This window comes from Bos mutus, chromosome 13 (genome assembly GCF_027580195.1).
Source record: "Bos mutus isolate GX-2022 chromosome 13, NWIPB_WYAK_1.1, whole genome shotgun sequence".
Classification (NCBI taxonomy): Eukaryota; Metazoa; Chordata; class Mammalia; order Artiodactyla; family Bovidae; genus Bos; species Bos mutus.
In genome coordinates this window covers 1,810,845-1,838,591 of record NC_091629.1, presented here as the reverse complement: position 1 = coordinate 1,838,591, position 27,747 = coordinate 1,810,845, and the positions used below count along the sequence as shown (strand labels likewise).

Sequence of the window (27,747 nt, the reverse complement as noted above, 5' to 3'; positions counted from 1 at the left end):
CTCTGTCATTCGCTTCTCCTCCTGCCTTCAGTCTTTACCAGCATCAGGGTCTATTCCAATGAGTCAGGTTCTTCGCATCAGGTGGCCAGAGTATTGGAGCTTCAGCTTCAGCATCAGTCCTTCCAGTGAATATTCAGGACTGATTTCCTTTAGGATGGACTGGTTTCCTTTGGGATGATCTCCTTGCAGTCCAAGGGACTCTCAAGAGTCTTCTCCAACACCACAGTTCAAAAGCATTACTTCATTGGTGCTCAGCTTTCTTTATAGTCCAACTCTCACATCCATACATGACCACTGGAAAAACCATAGCTTTAACTAGACGGACCTTTGTTGGCAGAGTAATGTCTCTGCTTTTTAATATGCTGTCCGGGTTGGTCATGACTTTCCTTCCAAGGAGCAAGTGTCTTTTAATTTCATGGCTGCAGGTCACCATCTGCAGTGATTTTGGAGCCCAAAAAAATAAAGTCTGTCACTGTTTTCATTGTTTCCCCATCATTTGCCATGAAGTGATAGGACCAGATGCCATGATCTTAGTTTTTTTAATGTTGAGTTTTAAGCCAGCTTTTTCACTCATCTCTTTCACTTTCATCAAGAGGCTCTTTAGTTCCTCTTCGTTTTCTCCCATAAGGGTGATGTCATCTGCATATCTGAGGTTATTGAAATTTCTCCCAGCAATCCTGATTCCAGCTTGTGCTTCCTCTAGCCTGGCATTTTGCATGATGTACTCTGCATGTAAGTTAAATAAGCAGGGTGACAATATACAGCCTTAATGTACTCCTTTCCCAATTTGGAACCAATCTGTTGTTCCATGTCTGGTTCTAACTGTTGCTTCTTTACCTGCATACAGATTTCTCAAGAGGCAGGTCAGGTGGTCTGGTATTCTCATCTCTTTCAGAATTTTCCACAGTTTGTTGTTATCCACACAGTCAAAGGCTTTGGAGTAGTCAATAAAGCAGAAGTAGATATTTTTCTGGAATTCTCTTGCTTTTTCGATGATCCAGTGGATGTTGGCAATTCCGTCTCTGGTCCTCTGCCTTTTCTAAATCCAGCTTGAACATCTGGAAGTTCATGGTTAATGTACCATTGAAGCCTGGCTTGGAGAATTTTGAGCATTACTTTACTAGCGTGTGAGATGAGTGCAATTGTGTGGTAGTTTGAACATTCTATAGTATTGCCTTTCTTTGGGACTGGAATGAAAAGTGATCTTTTCCAGTCCTGTGGCCACTGCTGAGTTTTCCAAATTTGCTGGCATGCTGAGTGTAGAACTTTCACAGCATCATCTTTCAGGATTTGAAATAGCTCCACTGGAATTCCATCACCTCCACTAGCTTTGTTTGTAGTGACGATTCCTAAGGCCTTCTTGACTTCCCATTCCAGGATGTCTGGCTCTAGGTGAGTGATCACACCATCATGGTTATTTGGGTCATTAAGATCTTTTTTGTGTAGCTCTTCTGTGTATTCTTGCCACCTCTTCTTAATATCTTCTGCTTCTGTTAGGTCCATATTGTTTCTGTCCTTTATTGTGCCCATCTTTGCATGAAATGGTCCCTTTGTATCTCTAATTTTCTTGAAGAGGTCTCTAGTCTTTCCCATTCTATTGTTTTCCTCTATTTCTTTGCATTGATCACTGAGGAAGGCTTTCTTATCTCTCCTTGCTATTCTTTGGAACTCTGCATTCAGATGCTTCTATCTTTCTTTTTCTCCTTTGCTGTCTGCTTCTCTTCTTTTCTCAGCTATTTGTGAGGCCTCCTCAGACAATCATTTTGCCTCTTTGCATTTCTTTTTCTTGGGTATGATTTTGATCACTGCCTCCTGTACAATATCACAAACCTCCATCCATAGTTCTTCAGGCACTCTCTTAATCAGATCCATTCCCTTGAATCTATTTGTCACTTCCACTGTGACAAATCCCCCACTTCGTAAGGGATTTGATTTAGGTCATACCTGAAAGGTCTAGTGGTTTTCCCTACTTTCTTTGATTTAAGTCTGAATTTTGCAGTAAGAAGTTCATGGTCTGGGCCACAGTCAGCCCCCAGTCTTGTTTTTGCTGACTGTATAGAGTTTCTCCATCTTTGGCTGCAAAAAAATATAATCAATCTGATTTCAGTATTCACCATCTAGTGATGTCCGTGTGTAGAGTCGTCTCTTGTGTTTTTGGAAGAGGGTGTTTGCTATGACCAATGCATTCTCTTGGCAAAACTCCGTCAGCCTTTGCCCTGCTTTATTTTGTATTCCAAGGCCAAACTGCCTGTTACTCCAGGTGTTTCTTGACTTCCTACTTTTGCATTCCAGTCCCCTATGATGAAAAGGACATCTTTTTTTGGTGTTAGTTCTAGAAGTTCTTGTAGGTCTTCATAGAGCCATTCAACTTCACCTTCTTTGGCATTAGTGATTGGGGCATAGACTTGGATTACTGTGAGATTGAATGGTTTGCCTTGGAAGTGAACAGAGACCATTCTGTCGTTTTTGAGACTGCATCCAAGTACTGCATTTCGGACTCTTTTATTGACCATGAGTGTTACTCCATTTCTTCTAAGGGATTCTTGCCACAGTAATAAATATAATGGTCATCTGAATTAAATTTGCCCATCATGGTCCACTTTAGTTCACTGGTTCATAAAATGTCAATGTTCACTCCTGCCCTCTCCTGTTTGACTACTTTCAATTTACCTTGACTCACGGACCTTACGTTCCAGGTTCCTATTGCAGTATTGCTCTTTACAGCATCGGACTTCCCTTCCATCACCAGTTCTATCCACAACTGGGCATTGTTTTTGCTTTGGCTCTGTCTCTTCACTCTTTCTGGAGTTATTTCTCCACTGATCTCCAGTAGCATGTTGGGCACCTACTGACCTGGGGAGTTCATCTTTGACTGTCGTATCTTTTTGCCTTTTCGTACTGTTCATGGTGTTCTCAAGGCAAGAATACTGAAGTGGTTTGCCATTCCCTTCTCCAGTGGACCACGTTTTGTCAGAACTCTCCACCACGACTCATCCGTCTTGGATGGCCCTACATGGCATGGCTCATAGTTTCACTGAGTTAGATAAGGCTGTGATCCATGTGATCAGTTTGGTTAGTTTTTTGTGATTATGGTTTTCATTCTCTCTGTCCTCTGATGGATAAGGATAAGAGGCTTAAAGGGAAGTCTCAAATTGGTGACTTCAATTTCTACATTAAGAAACTACAAAAAGAGCTAATTTAGAACAAAATATTTAGGAACTGACTCATTTGAAAAGACCCTGATGCTGGGAAAGATTGAAGGCAGGAGAAGAAGGGGACGACAAAGGATGAGATGGTTGGATGGCATCACTGACTCAATGAACATGAGTTTGAGTAAACTCCAGGAGTTGGTGATGGACAGGGTGGCCTGGCGTGCTACAGTCCATGGGGGTGGAAAAAGTTGGACACGACTGAGCAACTGAACTCAACTGAATTTAAGATAAAAGAAATAATAAAGATGAGAATGGAATAGAAAGCAAAAAAAACAACACAAAAAATTAATGAAACCAAATCCTGGTTCTTTCAGAACATTAATAAAATTGCTAAACATCTAAATAGATGGATTAGGAAAAAAAGAAAACTTAATTTACTAATATCAAAAACAAAAGATGTGACATGATTAGAGATTCTACAAATATTTAAAGGAATAATAGCAAATTATTATGAGCAACATTATGCCAACAAATTTGAAACTTAGATTAGGTATCAGCAGACTTTTTCTTTCTTTTTGTTTTTTTTAAATTTTATTTTATTTTTAAACTTTACAAATTGTATTAGTTTTGCGAAATATCAAAATGAATCCGCCACAGGTATACATGTGTTCCCCATCCTGAACCCTCCTCCCTCCTCCCTCCCCATACCATCCCTCTGGGTCGTCCCAGTGCACTAGCCCCAAGCATCCAGTATTGTGCCAGACTTTTTCTATAAAGCACAAGTGAGTAAAATCTTTAGGCTTGGAGGACCACATATGGTTGATGTCACTTTTTTTTCAATCTTTAAAAATGTAAAAAAAAAAGTTTGCAGGCTATGGGCCAACTGCTGACTTAAGAGAAATAGACATATTCCTTGAAACACACAAAATTATTAAGCTTACTGAAGGAGAAATAGATACAGTGGGCCCTGCATATCCAGAGTTGTGGAACCTGGGATATGGAGGGCCAACTCTACCACATCATTTTATATAAGGAACTTGAGAATCCACAGATTTTGGTACCTGGGGGTGGGGGACTCTTCAACCAATGCTTTGTGGACATCAGGGGACAATGTCACCTAAATAGTCCTATATATAGTAAAGAATTAAATTTGTAGTTAAAAAATTTCTCACAAAGAAAACTCCAGATCCAGAGGGGCTTACTGATAAATTCTACCAAATATTCAAGGGAGAAATAATACATTCCTACCCAAACTCTCCTAGGAAAATTAAAAAGAAGAGAATACTTTCCAACTCATTCTATAGATTATGGAATTCCCTGGTGGCTCAGACGTTCAAAGCGTCTGTCTACAATGCGGGAGATCTGGGTTCGATCCCTGGGTTGGGAAGATCCGCTGGAGAAGGAAATGGCAATCCACTCCAGTACTATTACCTGGAAAATCCCATGGACAGAGGAACCTGGTAGGCTACAGTCCATGGGGTCGCAAAGAGTCGGACACGACTGAGCGACAAAAGCATCACCTATTACCAAAATCAGACAAAGACACTACAGGAAAACTCCAGATCAGTACCCACTGTGAACATAGATATATAAATGCAGGAGGAGAAGGGGGTGGCAGAGGACAAGCTGGTTGGATGGTATCACCTACTCAATGGACATGAGCTTGAGCAAACCCTGGGAGATAGTAAAGGACAGGGAAGCCCGGTATGCTGCAGTCCATGAGGTCGCAAAGAGATGGACACAACTTAGCGACTGAGCAGCAACAGACAAAATTTTAATGTAATGAATCCAACAATATATAAAAAGGAATATTCATGATAACCATGTGGCTTTCATGTCAGGAGTGCAAACTTGTGGCATCACTTGAAAATCAATTAATATAATTTTCCAAATTAACAAACTAAAACCATCTAATAGTCACAGAAAGGGATTTGACCAAATTCAACATCCATTCCTGCATAAAATGTTTCCACAAACCAGGACTAGACAGAAACTGCTTCAATCTGATCATATCAGTGATATCAGTCAATCTGATATGAAAAATTAACTGCTATTATCATACTTCATAGGGAAAGAATGATTTTTACCTAAGCGCGGAATCAGGACAATGATGTCTGCCTCTTCAATTTTATTCAACATTATACTGGAGGTTCTAGCCAATACCATCAGGAAAACTGACATAAAAGTGCAGCATAAAAGACAACTATATTGTAAAGGAAGAAGGAGATGTTGTTGTTGTGTTTGTAGAAAATTCTTTGGAATTTACATAAAGCTACTAGAACCAATGAATAAGCTTAGCAAATTGACAGGATATGAGATCTGTACTAGTAAAGCTAATTTATTTATACTTATTAGCATTTATTTGTATTAAAGTATAGTTGATTTACAAAACTGTGTTAGTTTCAGGTGTACAGCAAAGTGATTCAGTTATATATTTTGTTTCCAGATTATTTTACATTATAAGTTATGACAAGATATTGAATATTGTTCCCTGTGTTACACAGTAAATCTCTGTTGCTTCTCTATTTTATATACAGTAGTGTTTATCTGTTAACCCCATACTTTTAGTTTACCCTCCACCATCCCTTGGTAACTATCAGTTTGTCTTCTGTATCTGTAAATTCGTTTCTGTTTCGTAAACTGATTCATTTGTATTATTTTTTAGATTCCACAGGTAAGTGGCATCATATGATAACTGTCTTCCTCTGTTGGACTTCACTTAGTGTGACAGTTTCTAGCTCTATCCATGTTGCTGCAAATGGCAATATTTCATTCCTTTTTATGGCTGAATGATGTTCCATTGTGTATATATACTATGCCTTCTTTATCCATTCATGAATGTCTTGGCTACTGAAAATAGTGTTACTATGAACATTGGGTGCATGTATCTTTTCAAATTAGAGTTTTTCTCTTTTCCAGATATATGCCCAGAAGTGGGATTGCTGGATCATATGGCAACTTTAGTTTTGTAAGGAATGTCCACACTGTTTTCCATAGTGGCTGCATCAACTTACATTCCTACCAACAGCATAGTAGGGTTTGCATTTCTCCATGCCCTCTTCAGCATTTGTTATTTGTAGACGTTTTAATGATTGCCATTCTGACGAGTGTGAGGTGGTACCTCACTGTTGTTTTGATTTGCATTTCTCTAATAACTAGCAACATGGAGCATCTTTCCCTGTACCTGTCGGCCATCTGTATATCTTCTTTGGAGAAATGTCAGTTTAGCTCTTCTCCTCATTTTTTGATTGGGTTGTTTGTTTCTTTATTATTGAGTTGCATGAGTTGTTTGTATATACTGCCATTTATGATACCATCAAAAATATTAAGTGCTTTTGAGTAAATATGACAGAAGAGGTAAAAATCTATACAATGAAAACCACTAGTCATGCAGAGAGAAATGATAGAATACCTAAGTAAATGGAGAGAAGTAATACCAATTTATGTGTGAGAAGACTCAATATTGTTAGGATGTCACTTCTCTCCAAACGGATCTATAGTTTTAATGCAATACCCATAAAAATTCCAACAGGCTTTTATAAGTTAGAAATTGACTAAAATTTATGTGGAAATGTAAAAGGCCTACAATAATCAAAATAACTGTGGTAAATAAAGAACAAACTTGGAAGGTTAATACTGCATGATTTCAAGACTTAGGATCAAGCTGCAGTAATCAAACCAGTGTGATATTGACAAAAAGATAGAACAAAAGAACCCATAAAGAGATCTATACATATACAAACAACTGGTTTTCAACAAAGATGCAAAACAGTTTAGTAAGAAAATGATAGGTTTTGCAACCACATCATGCTAGACCAACTAGATAGCCACATGCAAAAAATTAATAAATAAACGTTGATTCTTACATCATACAAAAATAACTCAAAATTAGCATAGGTCTAAATACAAAATTGAAAACTATAAGTCTTCTAGAAGAAAACATTAGAGAAAAATCTTTGTGACTTTGGATAGGCAAAGAGTTCTTAAATACAATTCTAAAAGTAATGATTCAAAAGTTAGTGCTTGGAGTTTATTTTAAAATATCCTTGTTTTTGAGAGAAATCATGAAGAGAAAGAAAAGTCACAGACTAGGAAGAAAAATTTGTAAATTGTGGCTCTGATTAAAAAGAATCCTGAAAATGAAACAGAAAAACAACTAAATTTTTTTTTAAAAGTGGACAAAATATTTGAACAGACATTTCTCCAAAGAAGGTATAAAGATGTCAAATAATTACATGCAAAGATGATCAACATCATTAGTTTCTAGGGAAACCCAAATTAAATCTACAATGGGCTACCACTCTACAGCTGTTTGAATTTCTAGGCTAAAACTGAAGACGGATCATACCAAATCATGAAACTTTCGTATACTCTCCTGCACTCCTCATAGGTAACTGTAAATTGTTACAGTCACATAGGTGACTGTAAAATGATACAGTCACCCTAGAAAACCATTTAACAGTTTCCTAAAAAGATTAAATATACACCTGCCATATGATATAGTCATTCCATTCCTGGATGTTTACCCAAAAGAAAGAAAATCATACAATGTGCATACAAAGACATTTACATGAATGTTTACAGCAGCTTTATCTGTAATAGTCAAAAGATGGAAATGACCCACGTGTCCATCAAGAAAAGAATAGATAAACAAACCATAGCACATTCTCAGAATGTGCTCAGGAATAAGGAAGAAGGAACTATTGATACAGGCTACAACATGTCTGAATCTCAAAGTGATTACGCTGAGTAAAAGAAGCCAGACTAAAAAAGTAATACTGTACGATTCTATTTATAGAAAATTCTAGGAAATGCAAACTGATATGGAGTGACAGGGCAAATCAGCAGTTACTTGGGGATGGAGGGAGAGACGGGAGGAAGGGATTACATGAGGCAGAAGGAAACTCTTGGGGTAGATGGTATGTTCATTATCTTGATCGTGGTGGTAGTTTCATGGGTGTATACATATGCCAAATATTAATCAAATCCTACACTTTAAGTATACTCCATTTATTATATGTAATTTTACCTTAATAAAGCAGAAATGGACTCTTCCTAAAGGAGAAGGAGGGGAGGAGAAGAAAGGAAGGAAGGAGGAGAGGAAGGGAGAAAGGGGAATTTTAGCTCTCTAGGAAGCTTTCTGGGAGGCTAGGTGAGTGAAAGGAAAGAATTTCTTTCAAACCCCCAGTGTCTCCTAATTTGATTGGTCTTAACTTGGTATATGAGCTACCAGGCAAGTCCCACTGGGATGTTTGTTTGCATAGTTCTAATCACATTAACTTTTAGCAACTTCTCTGTGATATCTGTGGAACATCAGTGTTGCAGCAGTCTACCGTCTCAGAAAAAACTAAAAACTTTCTTCTCCCAGGAAGTTAGCTGGAAAAGCGAGGGGCTCCACATAGAACCCAGGCCACAGGTATCATCCAGGACTTGTTTTTCTATTAGTAGAAAAACCTCCTCACTCTCTACTTAACCCTTACTGCAGAGGATTCTGTTCATTACAAAATATTTCAATAAGCAGGCTCGATTGAGGAAGATACAGTTGTAAAACAAGTGAGAGATGGATCATATTCTTTACCCAAAGTCCCCAAAGGGCTCTTCTAAATAAGAAAGCTTTCTGAGGACATATAAAATTAATGTAATATATATATAAAAATGGCTTTGCATGCACTTCAGGAATGTGTCTACATGCTTTAAGCCAGCCGGACTGAGTGAAAGGAGGTTTTGCAAAAGCAACGCTTTCTGTGAATGGGCCCTTTCTGGTCCCCCGGAAGCTGGCAGTGAAGCATCCACAGGACTTACCTAACTGCCTGCATCTGTGTGCTTCGCGGGGACCTCAGGGACCTTCCTGGTGCCCCTAGCAGGAGGCCCTCTGCTCTGCTCAGCTGTCGAGGGGTGACCTGGGTTCTTTGACGCCCTTCTCCAGGGCAGATCCCCAGGCCTGTGCTCGTCCTCTGCCATGCGCGACTCCGTGGTGGTGTGGCTAGACCTGGCCTGGTGGTGACGGGAGTGGTAAGTGTCCCCTCTCAGATAGGCAGGCGTTGCAAGTGGGAGCAGGTCGTGTGTGCAAGCCTGGTCCGCACTCTGGACTGGTCCGCACCCAAACCTGTCCCCTCCCAGACCAGCCCGCAGCCCTCCCCAGGACCTGGGCACAGGCGGTGCCCACCTCTGCTACCTTCTGGAGATGCAGGAATCGGCTGGTGCACCTGGGAGGGCCCTGCAGCCTGCCCCCAGAGAACTGCTGCCCAGAGAAGGAGCCCCACCGTTAGGGCCTCCACTCGGCTGCACAGCCCTGTTAAACAAAATGTTTTGTGTGTAGAACTGAACTTTTCTACGCCCAACTCTCCCCTCTCTGCAGAGGCCAACACTTATCTGCCTCCCATGCATCCTCCCAAGCCTGTTTCCTCTGCTTTTCCATCTTCCAGCGGACCCATGGAATGTCTCGCTCTGTTTGCTTTTAACATCAGTTCAGTTCAGTTCACTCACTCAATCATGTTTGCAATCTATGGGCTGCAGCACGCCAGGCTTCCCAGCCCATCACCAACACCCGGAGCTTGCTCAAACTCATGTCATCAAGTTGGTGATGCCATCCAACCGTCTCATCCTCTGTCATCCCCTTCTCCTGCTTTCAGTCTTTCCCAGCATCAGGGTCTTTTCCAGTGAGTCAGTTCTTCTCATCAGCTAGCCCAAGTGTTGGAGTTTCAGCTTCAGCATCAGTCCTTCCGATGAATATTCAGGACTGATTCCCTTTAGGATGGACTGGTTGGATCTCCTTGCAGTCCAAAGGACTCTCAAGAGTCTTCTCCAACACCACAGTTCAAAAGCATCAATTCTTCAGCTCTCAGCTTTCTTTATAGTCCAAATCTCATATCCATCCATGACTACTGGAAAAACCAATAGCTTTGATTAGATGGACCTTTGTTGGCAAAGTAATGTCTCTGCTTTTCAGTATGCTGTCAGGGTTGGTCATGGCTTTTCTTCCAAGGAGCAAGTGTCTTTTAATGTCATGGCTGCAGGTCACCATGTGCAGTGATTTTGGAGCCCAAGAAAATAAAGTTTGTCACTGTTTCCATTGTTTTCCCATCTATTTGCCATGAAGTGATGGGACTGAATGCCATGGTCTTAGTTTTTTGAATGCTGAGTTTTAAGCCAGCTTTTTCACTCTCCTCTTTCACTTTCATCAAGAGGCTTTTTAGTTCTTCTTCACTTTCTGCCATAAGGGTGATGTCATCTGCATATCTGAGGTTATTGATATTTCTCCCTGCAGTCCTAATTCCAGCTTGTGCATCATCCAACCCGGCATTTCACATGATGTACTCTGCATATAAGTTAAATAAGCAGGGTGACAATATACAGTCTTGACATACTCCTTTCCCAATTTGGAACCAGTCTGCTATTCCATGTCCAGTTCTAACTGTTGCTTCTTGACCTGCATACACATTTCTCAGGAGACAGGTAAGGTGGTCTGCTCTTCATATCTCTTTCAGAATTTTCTACAGTTTGTTGTGATCCACACAGTCTGTCTTTGGTGTACTCAGTAAAACAGAAGTAGATGTTTTTCTGAAATTCTCTTGCTTTTTTGACCACCCAAAGGGTGTTGGCAATTTGATCTCTGGTTCCTTTGCCTTTTCTAAATCTAGCTTGAACATCTGGAAGTTCACAGTTCACATACAGTTGAAGCCTGGCTTAGAGAATTTTGAGCATAACTTTGCTAGTGTGTGAGATGAGTGCAATTGTGTGGTAGTTTGAACATTCTTTGGTATTGCCTTTCTTTGGGACTGGAATGAAAAGTGACCTTTTCCAGTCCTGTGACTACTGCTGAGTTTTCCATATTTGCTGGCATATTGGGTGCAGCACTTTCACAGCATCATCTTTTAGGATTTGAAATAGCTCAACTGGAATTCCATCACCTCCAACATCAGCCGCATTAAAACTCAGTGTATTCTGCAGTTTATTCTTTTTATCCTTCAGTATGCCTTGGAGTTCTGTCCATTTTAGAACTTACATGGCTACCTCATACTTTCTAAAGACTCCATATTAACTCCACAGTGTGGACATGGAAGTTTATTCCATGGCCTTATTTGTAGGCACGTAGATGGCTTTAGTTACACACAGCACTGTGATATCCGTGTGCATGCGTGGTCAGTCGTTCCAGTCGTGTCCGATTGTGACCCTATGGTGTCCGATTGTGACCCTATGGACTGTAGCCCGCCAGGCTCCTCTATACATGGGATTCTCCAGGCAAGAATACTGGAGCGACTTGCCACGCCCTCCTCTGGGGGATCTTCCCCAGCCAGGGATCAAACCCGCATCTCTTGCGTCTTCTGCCTCACCAGGGGATTCTTTACCACTAAGTCACCAGGGAAGCCTGCTGTGATGCCTGCAGGTAACCTTCAACCCTACACCTGACCCTGAGAAGCATTGTTTGATGTCTTATCTGCTCTCAAAACATCCAGTACATTCAGACCTTTTCCACAGAAAGTATCTCTGTCTCAGAACCAATAAGATAAAAGCTTATAGATTACTATTAGTAAAACTGGAAAGTGAAACTTTTTTCTTAGATCCATTTCTCTCACTCTGGCCATTAGATTTCTATAGAGATCCACCCAGATTATCATCTTATTTTTGGTGTCTTTTGACCATGATTAGCCATGTGTTGTGTGGTTTTCTTCTTTAAATCATTTATTGTAGAGTTAGACAGGCCTGGGTTCAAATTGACTTCTCTGAGGTTCAGTTTTCTTATCTGAAAAATGGGCATCATATAAGTATGATTCACCCTTGTGGAAAATAGAAGATGGAATTTATATAAAGTGCTAAGTGATCAAACCATAGTAAGTATGTGGTTGCTGGCTGTGATAGAGTAAATGATAAACTCTGCAGTGTAAATCTATTTCAGTGTTTTTAATATAGAGGGGATTTTTAAAACATGTGTTTGTTTGGCCTTATCGGGTCTTAGCCGTGTCATGTGGGATCTTGCGTTGCATCCCCCTGGTTGTGGTACACGGGCTGGTCGCAGCACGTGGACTGAGTTGCTCCCCAGCATGTGGGATCTTCCTTCCCCAACCAGGGATCAAACCCACGTCCCCTAAATTGCAAAGTAGATTCTTAAGCACTGGACCACCAGGGAAGTCCCTTGAGTGACTTTTTAACAAGAGCCATGACTCAATGTATTAGCGTCTTTGATGCTAATAGTCTATCTTGTGGATGTGACTGCTATGTACTTACTCTCATACAACTGCACGTGCCCATTTTAGGCTTATGTTAATTGCCCGTATGTTTGGTCTAAGTTTAGTGAGCTATTAGATAATCTCAAAGTTGTAGAGGACCTTAAAAGATGATCTGTTCTAACTCCCTTCTCATCATTCCCAGGTGTACAGACCTGGTCTAACAATTTATTTCCCAGGGCAGCTAATTCAACCAGATAAGTGGTGAAAATATTCCCTAATTCCCAAAGTGGTATTACCTAATTGTCTTCTATCATCAAAGTCATTCAGGTGATTAATTTTCAATCATTCCCTACATAAATGGGAAGGAACTGAATCTTCATCGATTCAATGTATTCAATTTATTGAGCGCTTTCCGAGGACCACTGTCCATTCTGGGTGCTGATGATAGAGATGAACAGTACCCCGTGTGACTTTACAGTCTAGCAGGAGAGGCAGCGCTAAAGTGTTTATGAGTTGGAGTCTAGATTTACAAGAAGGTAACGTTTTGCTGATAGTAATTAGGCACTGTTTCTATTAGGCTGATACTGACCTTGTGCTCCATGACATACTAAGCCAAGAGACAGATTTGGCACAATTCAGGGGTGTCTTAGTTTTGGCATTGCATAGTTTAAGCAAGGCAATGGCACCCCACTCCAGTACTCTTGCCTGGAAAATCCTATGGACGGAGGAGCCTGGTAGGCTGCAGTCCATGGGGTCGCTAAGAGTCGGACATGACTGAGGAAATTCACTTTCACTTTTCACTTTCATGCATTGGAGAAGGAAATGGCAGCCCACTCCAGTGTTCTTGCCTGGAGAATCCCAGGGACGGGGGAGCCTGGTGGGCTGCTGTCTATGGGGTGGCACAGAGTTGGATACAACTGAAGTGACTTAGCAGTTTAAGCACTGCATAGTTTAGGCACTGCATAAGTATGCCATAAATTAACAAAAAGACAGTGGTCTGTCATATAGAACAAGTGAATGAGGCTTTCAAACACAAGCAATTTTTTTTCCCAAAAATCTTGAGCAGGAAAACATACTTTACAAATCTAGCATTTTCTTTTTTTTTCAATTAAATGACACACATACATACACAACCAAAAGGGAAAATTGTTTTCTAGGTTGCAGCAGGCCCTGGAGATTTAAATACTGAAACCTTCTATTTGTACCAATAATTCATATACAGCTAGATGGGGTGAAAAAGGTTAATGATGGAATTTTTTTTTAAGTATGTTTCATTGACTATAAATGGCAGATCTGACAGTTAAAATGAAAATTGTTCCAGAAGAAACTTTAGTCAGACTAATTATTTGAGACGTTATAAGGATATATAATTATGTTCTTCACCTTTAAAAAAAAAAAAGTTTTATTACAAATGTGCTTTTAAAGAACAAGTAGAGAAATAAAAGCTGTAATTGTTCTTAATTATAGCTAACTGTAATTGCACTCGATTGCAATACACTGAATATCACCAGTGGCTAAAGAAATTCTGGCATACAGACAGTGCACCCACATTCAAGAGATGAGGTACAGATTCTGAATATTCTGTTATCTGTAATTTAGCTCTTTTACTGCTGATTTCGTTTCTGTTGGTTTTATTTTATTTTTTAGCAATTGTAGAGATATGATTGTCATCTGTGAATGTGTTGAAGGTTGGAGATTTCATCTGGGGTTGGTTCAAAACCTCCATCGCCACAGAAAAGACATTATGGCGATTGTTGAAGGAGAGAACTGGATGTGACCCACTGATTGAATACACAGATTTGAATTTCTAGAGGTAGTGATGAATACCAAATGTAATTTACCCAGCAGGACCCAAGTGGCCTGGAAGATGAGAGAGAACACATCTAACACACTAGAACACCTTAACTTCCTCTTTGCTCTCAAGTCATTCAGACGGGTAAATTAAAGAAGCAGGAACGCATCCATGAAGGGGAGAATTTTCTCTCACTCCTCCCTTTGTGTTCAGAACTTAGATGGAATTCTGTGTCTGACCAGACCTCCTTGCCTGCCTTTATAGTCAGAAGGGCCGGGCAGGAGCCCCTGAGTTGACTGTTTGGTCACAGACTCCTGAACCTCTTAGCAGTGCAGTGCACGCGTGCTCAGTCGTGTCCGATGCTTTGCAACTCCATGGACTGTAGCCCGAGCTCTTCTGTCCATGGCGTTTCCCAGGCAAGAGTACTGGAGTGGGTTGCCATTTCCTCCTCCAGGGGACCTTCCAGACCCAGGGACTGAACTCATGTCTTTCGCATTGGCAGGTGGATTCTTTACTACTGAGCCACCTGGGAAGCCCTGAACTTCTTAGAGCCTTACTTCACTTGTCTGCAAAATGAGGCATACTGATAGGGAATCCACTTCCTCATCCAGGAGTATACCAGGGCAGACTGAAAATCAAAATGAACCCACCCTTGGACACTAGGGGAGAAAAGAAGTAGGTTCTTTAGCTTCCAGAGAAAGGGGCATTTTATTATGCATTTATTATGTCCACTGCTCTAAAAAGTAAAAAAATAGAAAACCAACAAAGAAACAAGATTCCCCTGAATCACGTCGGAACAGCCCTTATTACTTTTCAGTGTCCATGGATGGCTACTATAAGCTTTCACCATAGCTGGATAAGCTTTGACAGAATTTCTGGAGTCTTTTTTTCATTAAAAAATTACTTATTCTAATTTAATTAAAATTTTAAAATTTATTAATTAAAAAAAACAAACAAACAAACATTTAATGCCTTGGCCTGAGCCCTGTTCCTGACAACCAGTTGTCACCAGGTCTGCACGGAGAGAAGCCGTCTGAGGTCCTGTCCTTTTGGCCAGTCTGCGCCCTGAACAGAAGCGTATCTGTTCCTCACTTGGGATGTTGGGTGAAAACAAACAAGGACAAGAGGCCTGAGCTCCAGCTTGTGCTCCTTGAAGCCTGACAGCCCCCAGGGCCTGGCAGAGCCTGCAGGGCCAGTCTGTAAAGAGGGGAGGAAGGAACTGGACTCCTAGCCAGTCTCCAGCCAGGGATTCAAGAGCTGGTGTAACCATCTCTCCATCTTTCTGATGAAGTAGCTCCATCCCCCGTGGAGTTTGACTGTGGCTGTCAGAAGCCTCCTCCTCCTTCTCCTTTGTCTCCCCCCACCATCCTCCCTGTGTGTTTGGTCCCCTGCTGCCCTCCCCCAGGTCAGAGCCCATTCCAGGAATGCCCACAATGTCCGGCAAGCTCTCACATCCACCTCAGACTGGCCAGTGGCTTTTGTGTTTCATTTTATTATTTTTGGCCACAGCATGTGGGGTCTTAGTTCCCCGACCAGGGATTGAACCCACACCCCTGTACTGGAAGCATGGCGTCTTAACCACTGGACTGCCAGAGAAGTCCCTGGCTTTTATATTTTATATTCTTGGGAAGGGCGGCATCTATAAGACAAAATATCCTTCCTCTTGCTAAAGTCTTTTCATCAGGCAGGACTTTGGCGCAGTTACACTGATGAAGTCACTCTGGATTTGTTTTCCAAAAACCTCCACAGGAGGGGCTCGTCATGTGCCGGCATGGATAAAATCCCACCCTGCTCCTGACACGTGGGCATCCCTGTGTGCGGGCCTTGGTCTCAGTGGATAACTCCCCTACTGGGTGGTCAGCCTTGTGAGGGAGGGGTTCACGTATATTCATTTCCCGCTCCATCCTCAGCACATAGAAACCAGCACACAGTAGGAGCTGTAGAAATATTTGTTGAACAAATTAATAAGTAAATGCTAATGACAAATGCTAATGAACTCAATACCCATACACGTCAGTTGATGGATTAGGCCATTAGTCAAACATTACAATGCAGGCTGGTGTTTGCAAATCCCTCTTTGATCCAGAAATTATCAGGAGTGGGGATGATTTTCTCTCATTAAGAGGACTTATTGGTGATATTATGTCTCTGGGAGCTGGGAGAGAAAAATTAGGCTTTTATTTTTGTACAATGGGCCTCATTTTAAACTGACTTATCAAAGAAAAAATTATTTTCAATTAATAACATGGGGGGGGCATATTTTCCCTTATGAAGCTCACTTATGAACTGCAGTACAGCTTCCAGCTCAATGATTAAAAAAAAAATGCAGAGGTCTTATAGTAACCTAGTAACTACCTAGAGGGTGTAGTAAGCTAACACCCTTCCCCACGGCAGGAGCCGAGTGTTTAAAGGATGGTTGGTTCAGGGACTTACTGGATCATATCATGTAACCATGCTGGATTTCCAGAGCAGAAAGAGAATAAATGATTAAGAGATAAACCCATGAGTGCGGAGATGTCATTCTCCTTCTTCTGATTCCACCAACAAAGTCCAGGACCGCCATCTCTCTCTCAAGTGCATTCCTGGGCTAAGTGTCAAGATGACATTTTTGAAAGAAAAGACAACAAAAGCCCTTAACACCATCTCCCACTGACTGAAGGGACAGCAGCAGTGTTGTTTGAATAGTGGCCCAACTCACAGATGACAGTCCGGGTGCCACGGTACCTGAGGCAGATTTGACTAGAAGAAACCTGGGGTGATTTTGTTCTTAAGGCCCGTGAGCACAAGAGCAGAGCCAGAGGCACACATTTGTGGCTGTTTTATAGGAAGAGTGCTAAAATAATCTGAAGAAATCTGGAGCCCAAGCAAATCTTAGCAAGGATTCTGAGTCGGACTGGCCTATTCAGAAGGAAAGAGCTTCCATGGTGGCTCAACAGTAGAGAACCTGCCTGCTAATGCAGGAGACTTGGGTTCGATCCCTGGAAGATCCCCTGGAGAAGGAAATGGCAACCCGCTCCAGTATTCTTGCCTGGGAAATCCCATGGACAGAGGAGCCTGGCGGGCTACAGTCTGTGGAGTCACCAAGAGTCGGACACGACTGATGAACTGAACAAGTGACAAGTCAGAAGGAGGCTGGATACATCAGTGATGAGACTAAATTAATCTTCATGCAGCCAGTCTTCTGGCAACCCACATCGCATGTCTGCCCACTCCCACATGCTAGTTCCCAGGACCCCCCTGTATGACTCTGTTTCCTGAGGATTTGGTGGGCAGAAGTCCCATCTCGCCTTGGTGGCTGCCCTCAGCCTGAGTTAAATACCTAAGTGATGTAAAGAGAGACTCCACCTGGTGGACTATACACTCAGGCATGGTGGGTTTAACCCCTGCGAGCACAGACGAGGCAGAAGGAGCGTGAAGTGATACCTCTTGTGAAGCAGGTCCGCAGGCGGGACCACTTCTGTGGATGTTGCCGGCTGATATCTCATTCACTTCCACGCCGGAGTGGACTTGAGAGGCTGGCCGGCCTTTTAGCGATATGAAGTGTCTCTTGTCGAAACCCGCAGTTTTCTAAGTGACTGGGTGAGTTTCCCTGAGGATCTCGTCTCCCCTTTTAGTTTATCGGTATTTAGAAAGTACAGGTCCAGACTATCATTTCTTTAAGTTACAGCATCACCTCATATTGCCTGCTCCACTCACTGGGTACCAGTGAATAATTGCTGGGGAAAAAAAAAAAGAGATGAAATGCAATAGTGCAAAGGAAATAAGTAGACATAAGAAATGAAGGCGGGGGTAGAAGTTGTTGCGTGTCATGCCTTCATATATTCAGTCCCCTTTCTATAGAGATAGCCCTCCTATGGAAATAATAGCCCCCCTGTGACTCCTACTATTATGTATTGATACTATCTCCTACCTTGCCTCATTCTTCTTCATGACGTATGCCACGTAGTGCCGTGTGCTGTCATATCCGAGTCTTTGTGACCTCATGGACTGTAGCCTGCAAGCTTCCTCTGTCCATGGGATCTTCCAGGCAAGAATACTGGAGTGGGTTGCCATGTCCTACTCTAGGGGATCTTCCCGGCTCAGGGATTGAACCCACTACTCCTGTGTTCCCTGCATTGCAGGCAGATTCTTTATCCACTGAGCCATCGGGGAGGCCTACATAAGGTGGTCATAAATACCCATTTGCTTTTTTGTTTTTTGTCTGTCTCCCGCTTCTAGATTGTACAGTTTCCAACAACGGGGCCATGTTTTGTGGTTGTTCTCTGTTCTGGCACAGAACCCAGAATAAATGAGTGGATGTAAAATATGTATACATCAGATCTGGTAGATACTGAGAGCAAGCAAGGCAGCAGAGTGACCACAAGCATAGAATGCCTCTGTCCATCACTAGCTGTTTGGCCTTGGGAAGCTATTTAACATTTTTCTGTCTCATTTTCCTCATCTCTATTGTAGTTGAATCATAGTTAACAACGTCATGAGGCTTTTAGATGAGTTAAGTGAGTGAACGCATGTAAATGGCCTAGAATAGTGGCTGGTATTAAATAAGAGCCCAGTGAATGTGAGTTATGCTGTGTGAGTGTGTGGTGTGTATATGTGTGTAGGTTTCACCATGTAAGAGTAATTGCTTGCATTTATACACAAACGCACACACAAGCCCACACACATTTTAATTACGGGAGTGAAAATTGAGGAAGGATAAAGTGATAGAGAAGAAGGGCCAAAATAAAGAGATTATAAATTCAAAGAAATTATCAGAAAGAAAGAAGTTGGGATGAGTGGAAGGAGAAGCGTCTTTGACTTTATCAGAGAAGACACTTTAATCTCTAAGGTGTTTTAGATTTCCCAGACTCGAGGTTCACCATTTAGGAAAAAAACTGAACTGTTCTAAATTGATATATGAATTTGTAATGATGCCTTGAAGCTAATCTTTTTATCCATGTATTATTTGGAAATAGATCCAGCTTTAAAGGCCCACTGTTTGCCCCAAGCACTGGATGACCAAAAAAAAAAAAAAAAAAAGACAAGGAAAAGAATAAAATCTAGTTTATTGTAATACTTTCACCCTTACCTCTTATGACCAGAACATTAAATCATTTACAGGGGCAGGCAATAAAAATAAAAGGTATTTTAACTTTTTTTTTTTTTTTGTCTTTGTACTTTTGGAAGAATCAGAGGTGCCAATGGAGAGAAACAGTCCAAGTCTTAAAAATATTTATCATGCTAGCACACAATTAACAGGGGGGTTCTCATGTCCTCTGTTTTATAGTTTGTCAGCTAATTTTGGAAACTGGCAAGCTGCACAGAAATAGATAGCTCTTGCTTCAACACGTCCTAAAAAAAGAACTGTTTGCATAGTTCAAGAATGGGATGGGATAGGAGAGGATGAGGAAGACCGCTATTTCAAACAGCTAAGAAGAGCTGGCATCACTCTGTGCGCCCTGGCAAATGTTCTACACATTTAAAATTAAAATCGTTTTTAAGAATTGCTAAGTAATCTACAAAAACTGTAAAATACACATGAGACACTTGTCTGCTTTTGCAAATACTTGTCTCTTCTAGTTTATTTTTTCCCCTCTTTGGTAAAATGGAATTTATAGCCCAACTTCAAATTTGCAGAAAGCTTTCCTGTCTGTTCACACTGATGATTGATCCAGCAACTCTAGATCAAAGGGCAGTATTATTATTCCATTCTGGGACTCAGCAACCCCATGAGGCAGAAAGAATTGTCCAAGGATATCAACCTATCAGAAGTGAATACCCTCCATCATTTTGGTCTATTTCTTAGCCCCTAGGACAACTCTGTTTCTCGGAACATATGACTTCACTTTGTCATCTTTTTCATCGTTGTTTTCGTTCAGTTTTTAGCATTCCACTCTCTTCTTGAAATCAGATTATCTTGATCATGACAACTAAGGAAAGAAAATTAGTGCAATTAAATTCCAAATATTGCTATAACTAAAACGGACATTTTAGAAAATTAAGAGACTGGAATTACCTGCCAGCAGACAATGTTTGATGGTTCTCTTGCGTGCTTATTTATTGAGTGTCTGGTAGGTGCCAGGCACTGAGTATCCAAAACCTTGAACAAGAAGCGATCTTTGACTTAGAGGAGCTTTCACCAGTGGAAAACTCAGAACTATTCATGCTGAATACTTTACATAATGTCCTTTACTGGAGTGTAAACACTTGGAAGGAAGGATCAGGATTTATTTCCTCTTGGTGCCACTGAAAGCACCCAGCACAGTTTGTGCTGAACATAGCCTCAGTGCTCAGTGAATATGCTGGATGAATAAACATTAGTGATGAAGATGATTTATGCTTAGAAAGGAGTGTTATTAATGGACATTGTGATATGTATAAGTTTCTTGAAAAAGCATCATTCTTATGGCATCTTATTTTCAAAAGGCTTAATTTTTTAGAGCAGTTTTAAGTTTATAGCAAAATTGAGGGGAAGATACAGAGATTTTTCTTATGCCCCCACCCCTACTCAGGCATAGCCCCCTCCAGCCCCCACCACAGTGGTGCGTTTGTCACAACTAATGGACCTACGTCGAAACCAGAGTCCATAGGTTCCATTAGGGTTCAGTCTTGTACATTCTATGGACTTGGACAAATGTGTGCTAACATGTGTCTACCATTATGGTGTCATAAGAGGAGCTTTACTGCCCTGAAATTTTTCCATATGGCATCTTCTTTAGGTTCTCTCAATTGGGTTATGAAGGAAAATTGTATAAAAGATGCTTAGCATGTTATGCTACATTTATTTTCCTCAAGGGTTTCTTTACATAAGATATAAATTCATGAAATGTGAATAATTCAGATGATTTGTTAGCAATAAAGAAAGAATAAAAGTGAACAAGTTATTATTTTAAAAGCTCTGGTGTTCTGATGATCTCAAAAAATGGCCATTGGTTGGTGAGTCCTTGCCACATTCTGCCATCAGATACAGTGGTTCTTTCTATTTTTTTTTTTTTTTTTAAATCATGGAGCTACATGCTCCGGAGGAATCATCAGGTTTTGTCAGTAACATAAATTAAACTGTGTTCACCCATTCATTTATGTTCACCAAAAATTACATTTCTTATGAAATAACGTCTGTAATTCTAATGTGAGTACATGGCTGTATAAAAGATAAATTCCCCCTGCTAGTACTAAGTGAGTGGAAAGCATAACTTTTTTCTAGCATTTGTCTTTTGCTATAAAGGCAAGGCAAACACCTGAGTCTGTGGATGTACTGAATGGAATTCTGCATTGTCTTTTGTGCGTAAATCACACCTATAATTCACCATCTAGGAATTTCTAGTTTACTTAAGAGGAATAAGAACTTGGAGAAACTTGTGACAACCATGTCTTTTTTCTCCGCAGTATTTATAGTTGTCTTGCCCCTACACCTAACTTACCATCAATTTTTCTTAAGCTTGTTGACTGGAAAAAAAAAAAAAGTACAACCGAAAAGTTGAGAATTATGTTTCATTTGGCAGATGAAACTGAAGACTTAAGCCCAGGATGCAGCCTCTCAGATAGCTCTGAGGAACTGCTCCAAAGAGAAGCCAGGATATATCAGAGTTTTTGCAACAAAGACCAGGTAGTCAAAACATTGAAAGGTTCCTATTAAAGAAAACCAGATATCTCAAGCTAAGGAATTCAGTTCTTCTCAATGCTTGGAAAGATGCAAGAGTCTGGGCTCACTGAAATCATTCCTTTGACATGCACCTCAGCTCTGTGTGGCCAGTGTCCTTCCTTCCTCATCGTGAGTCTCCTCTGAGCATGCTGACGGAGGTGACTGCAGCAGCTGCCTGCTGGATGGTAGGCATCCTGTTTGTTTCCTAAGTTCGGTCAGAGCAGCTGTAATGTGGTGGCTTGATGGCTGCAGCATCCTTTGCTAAGTGATAGGGAAGGCAGCATTTTTTCATTGATAAGCTGCTTGTCATTTTTAATCTTTCCAGAGAACCCAACTCAGTTTTCCTAGAAACAAGAACTTTTCAGTACCTGTACGTATTTGTGTGTGCTCAGTTACTCTGTCATGTCCGATTCTTTGCAGCCCCATGGACTGTATCCCGCCAGGCTCCGCTATCCAAGAATACTACAGTGGGAGTGCCATTTCCCACTCCAGGGGATCTTCCTGACGTAGGGATCGAACCCAGGTCTCTTGCGCCTCCTGCATTGGCAGACAGATTCTTTACCACTGCACCAGCTAGGAAGCCCTTACATCATGTTTGGTTAGAGATTAAAATGAGTCCCACTAACATAAACAGGTGGGGAACAAACACAGTGTACTCTTGGTAAGCGTGCAAACTTACGTGATGGTGCAAAGTGAAACAGGCCCTCCTGAGAGGGCTCAGGCACCATGTTCTTCCAAGAGAATGGAGATTGTTGGTTAATCCAGGAGGGTTTTGAAACAGGTCAGCTGCAGATTTGAATTCTGCTGCTCTGTTGCAGTGGTTCCCCACTGAGGGCAGTTTCCCCCAGGGGACATTTAGAGACGTTTTGATGGTCACAGTATGGGAGGGGGATACCATGGGCATCCAGTGGCTAGGGGCCAGGGATGTTGCTGAACATCTGCAAAGCACAGGACAGTCCCTCACAAGGATCATTTGGCCCGAGATGTCGTGATAGTGCCCAGATGGAGAAGTACCGCTACTGTGGTTTAAATGGATTTATGGTAATATAGATCCAATGTAGTTATATTAGATACCACGGGGACTTCCTGGAGAAGGAAATGACAACCTGCTCAAGTATTTTTGCTGAGAAATCCCATGGGCAGAGGAGCCTGGCAGGCTACATGACAGTCCTTGGGGTCGCAAAGAGTTGGACACTACTGAGTGAGCGAGCACACACGGGGACTTGTTATATTAAAACATGTATAGTCTTCGAGCAAAAAAAGGAAAGGGAATTGTACCTTCACCCTGGGGTGCTGCTGTTACTATGATCAAGTTCTAAATATAAAATTAACCCTCAAGGTCAACAAGTAGGTCAGAAAAGTTCATTAATTCCTTCCTTACAAATTGAATAAGCATTGACTGAGTGTACATATATTTTGGACTCAAGTAATGAAATGATAAATAAAAAAATAGAATTTAAAAGATACTTCTATTGTGATACCATGTTATAAAGGAAGACTGAGGAAGGGGTGCTTCTTAGCTGGGGGAGGGGGTGGTTGGTGTCCACAATTCCAGATTCTGTTTTGAAGGAAAATGTTCTTAGGCAGGCATGAAATTCTTAAATGAGATGAATACATGTGAGGCCTTCAACAATGTAGTGGACAAGGCTCTCAACTGCGGTTTTGTTGAAGGAGTGGAGCATTCTCTCAAAAGCCAATTTCTAGAGCAATGAAGGCCAAAGCTTTAATAGTATGTGGTTATTTGGGGAAGAGCATTTCTATAGTAGCTGAAATTATAATCACTTATATTTTTAAAGCAGCATGGCTCTGTGGGAACCAGCCTGTCCCTAGAGTGCCTGGGTGCTGTCACAGACAATAGGTGGGAAGGAGTTCTAGAAACTAGGAGGAAGCCCTCTGTTTGGATTAAAATGAGTATATAAAGACAATGCAAGTTTCAAGGTGAGATTCTTAACCCAGGATTGACATATTGGCTTTCTGAGGTCCATGAAGCATTATAATTTTACACCACGTTTTGTGTATATGGGCATGTCATGTGTATATCATTATTTTGTCCTGCATAAGGTGTTTGTATCTTTTCTAAATTTATGCTTAATTGGAGGATAATTGCTTTACAGTGTTGTGTTGGTTTCTGCCACACATCAACACGAATCAGCCAGAGGTATACACTTGTCCCCCCACCTTGAACCTCCCTCTCACCTCCCACCCCAGGTGTTTATATCTTTAATGAGACTCTCTTTTCTTTTCTATTATAGGGTATTACAAGATATTGAGTATAGTTGCCTGTGCTAGACAGTAGGACCTTGTTGTTTTTCTGTTTTATGCAGAGTAGTATGTACCTGCTAATCCCAAACTCCCAATCTATCACCCCTCAGCCCTGTCCCCTTTGGTAATCATAAGTTTTTCTATGTCTCTGAGTTTGTTTCTGTTTTGGAGATAAGTTCACTTGCGTCGTATTTTAGATTCCATTTATGAGTGACATCATACAGTATTTGTCTTTCTCTGTCCAATTTACCCACTTAGTAGGATAATCTCTGGTTGCGTCCATGTTGCTGAAAATGACATAATTTCACTCTTTTTATGGCTGAGTCGTACTCTTGCCTGGAAAATCCCATGGACGGAGGAGCCTGGTAGGCGGCAGTCCATGGGGTCGCTAAGAGTCGGGCACGACTGAGCGACTTCACTTTCATTTTTCACTTTCATGCATTGGAGAAGGAAATGGCAACCCACTCCAGTGTTCTTGCCTGGAGAATCCCAGGAACAGAGGAGCCTAGTGGGCTGCCGTCTATGGGGTCACACAGAGTCTGACACGACTAAAGCGACTTAGCAGCAGCAGCAGCATTCCACTGCATATGTATATACTATCTCTTCGTATGAGAGTCTTAAAGGGATTATATGACATGGAGAAGATTATGCACCACTGTTCTAAGAATTATACTTTGCATCCCTGTGTCTCAAGTTAAGCCCACTTCTGCTTTTAGAATATCTCAGCAGTAAGCCTCCATCTCCTCCATCTCCTTGACCCATTTCTTCCAAGAACACATCTGTAATCAAAAGATAAGATGTGTAATTGGAACAGGTTAGCTCTGAAATGTGTCTCTGGTCGTTCTTACTCATGTGCTACAGAACTTCCATCAGTGACTTGTCATTTCTGCCATGTTAATTGTCATAGCATCTGTGATTAACCCTTTGACCTGGTAGGACATTGTAACAAAGAAATGAAAACAGTGGTGGTGGTGGTTTAGTGGCTAAGTCGGGTCTGACTCTTGTGATCACGTGGACCATAGCCTGTCAGGCTCCTCTGTCCATGGGATTCTCCAGCCAAGGGTACTGGAGTGCGTAGCTGTTTCCTTCTCCAGGGGATCTTCCCAACCCAAGGATTGAAGCTGGGTCTCATGCATTGTAGGCAGATTCTTTACCACTGAGCTACCCAGTAATTTGCTGCTAAAAGAGTTGGATTCTGTGCTGGACATGTTACTTCATAAACCTAAGGTGACAGGGACCAGTACAAAGACACACCCTCAAAGAAATTTGTTCCTAAATGATTCTCGGAAAGAGAAACAGGTGTTTTGTTCAAATGGAAAACATCCAAAACTTGGTTTGGGATTCTTTTCCCACTTATTTTCCTTCCATATGTTGTACATTTTAAAGTTGAATGTTTTAAAATCAGTTAAGCTCAACCACCAGAAAGCAGAGGCAGATATTTTGCATGCGTGTAGAATTTCCTTGGAAAGTAACCATTGAAACACTTAGGGGAATTAATCAGAAATGTGATGTGTTGATTTTAAGTTTCTAAACAACTGCAAATACAGTAACTTCTGCACCCATATGATACTGGAATGCCTTGGCACATTAGATTATGGCTTTATTAAACACATATTTATAATTTGTCAAAATAGGCTAATCATGCTTATCTTCTTTTTCTTCCAGAGAGACAACCACAGAATTAGCTGGAAGTCTACCAAGGTGAGCAGTGAGCTTTGTTTATTTCTGTACGTGAGTTCTGATACACCCCCCTGACAGAAGAGCTGTAGCAGAATGAAGCAGAGGTATTCTTCATTTTCTCTTCCTCATGTTAGATTTTAAGACCTCTGCTTCACCATGTAAACGCCAAAAACTGGGTATAAGTGATTTAACCAAGACGTAGTGAACGTGGTGTCCATACGTGACTTAGAGAAGTCATTCTCGTCCCATGAAAGTTATGTCACGTACAGGGGTCCATTGGACCTATCTTCTCCACAGACATCATAAACATGCTACTTCCTGTGTTATATTCATGGGTATTGACAATCTAAAGACATACTGAATTGTTTGTTTGTTTTTTTTCCATGATATCCATTAGTGGTATGGGCTTCAAGGATTTGTAGATTTGTGAAAATTTTGAGCTTCCCCTAAAGAACTTGCATCATGGTTTTGTCGATAGCATAAATGCATTTGTAATTCACATTTGAATAACTAGTTACTATCTCACCTGGGAAAGCAATCAGTATATAAATTGATTGATGTCTTTAATGTATTTTGGATATGTCACTATATGACAGAAGACATGATTAACAGAGTGCCAATTATAGGCAGCTAGCCATCAGAAATGATTACCACTATCTGTTAGAAGAAAGAAGGAGAGAAAGAAAGGAGGCAGGAACGTTCTAAGAGAGATTTTCTGGGCATCGTACAGAACACCTAGCATCGTGCCTGCGTCCTTGAAGCTGCTTGGTGTCCTTCGGTGGATGAACGAATAGGGCATGGAGTTTTGCCTGGAAAGTGTTGGAGAGGGAAATGTAGAGACTCTCAAGAAGGATAGAAGAGCTTACAGAATGTGATGATGCACAACACTAGGGAGTCGGGGGAGGTCTGAACCGTTGCCATCTGTTCCAGGACATAAGCTCATGTGGTTGCTTTTTTTTTTAACATACAGAAAATCTTTGCTTATAGGATCATAACTAATATGGCCAGAAAACTGTTTTCTGTGATCCAAATATTTAAATTACTGTATGTCTTAATTTTTTGGGCTACCATCTCAAGGCTAGCTTGCAGGATTAAAAGCGTTTGTGTGTTCTGGTACGGGTATCTCCACCGGGTGCGTTTGTCCTGTGCTTTCAGTCTGGAAAGAGTCCCATGTGAAGACCCGGCATCTCGTCATTTTCTGGGAGACAGAGAGTTGTGTATCTACTCGTGTTTGTGGTGCAGAAGTTAATCCCCAAATAATGGAATGAAGGGTGACTTTTAAACTTTTCTAGAATGGCTAAGGGGTGGGCCACCCCTGTATTGTCAGTTAAGACCCGTGCAGAACTGTAATCATGAAGATAAAAATTATTCAGATGTCTGCAAAATCTGGTGCACACCCTGAATTCTATTAAGTAGCATCCTGTTGTGAATATCAAGTGCCATTTCCCACAGTCACCGAGAATGATCTTTGGTTGTTGCTGGCTTATTACTGGAGGGAGTCTGCTCACTTCTTGAGTTTTGTGGGAGGTATTTTAGTAATGAGCCTACTTATTGTTTCTTTCCATGAATTTTTGTTACTTCAGTACTGCATCGTGTTGAGAATAAACACCACCAATCCCATTCTAACTGCAGCATGCAGTCATTGTATGGTGGTAAGGGCGTGAGAAATAATATGTCAGTTATTTCTCAATTCTTCTAATGTAGCCCTGGGCATTCTTTTGACTCTCTCTGGGGACAGTTTAGGACATTATCCACTGACAATTATTTCCCTTCACATTAACACAAAATAATGTGACTATTTGATGATGAAAACTTCTCTTGGCGTCCACTCTTCCAGCTGCTAATGTTTGTCTATTTGTACCATCTTATGGAATTCAATCAGGTGTTCAACTCTCAGCCTTTTTTAGCCATTTTTTTCAAATTTCTTCAGCTTGTCATTGGGATAGTGCAAATGAGCCCTGGAAAACCTTAGTGCATTTAGAACAAGACACCTGTTGTTACTCTGTTTGTCGGCTAATGATTAGTGGAACATGACACTTTGGAGGTTTTATCCTTCTAGTCATAAAAGTGTGC

At 41.2% G+C, this 27,747-nt stretch overlaps 1 protein-coding gene across 1 annotated transcript in view; it reads left to right on the top strand.

Moving 5' to 3' along the window:
• The window catches only part of CELF2 (CUGBP Elav-like family member 2), a 559,335-nt gene that overhangs the window by 105,868 nt on the left and 425,720 nt on the right, over window positions 1-27,747 (top strand). Inside the window, exon 2 of the mRNA XM_070380896.1 lies at window positions 25,660-25,695. Coding sequence (XP_070236997.1) covers window positions 25,660-25,695 — 36 coding nt within the window. The remainder of the gene's footprint in view (window positions 1-25,659; window positions 25,696-27,747) is intronic.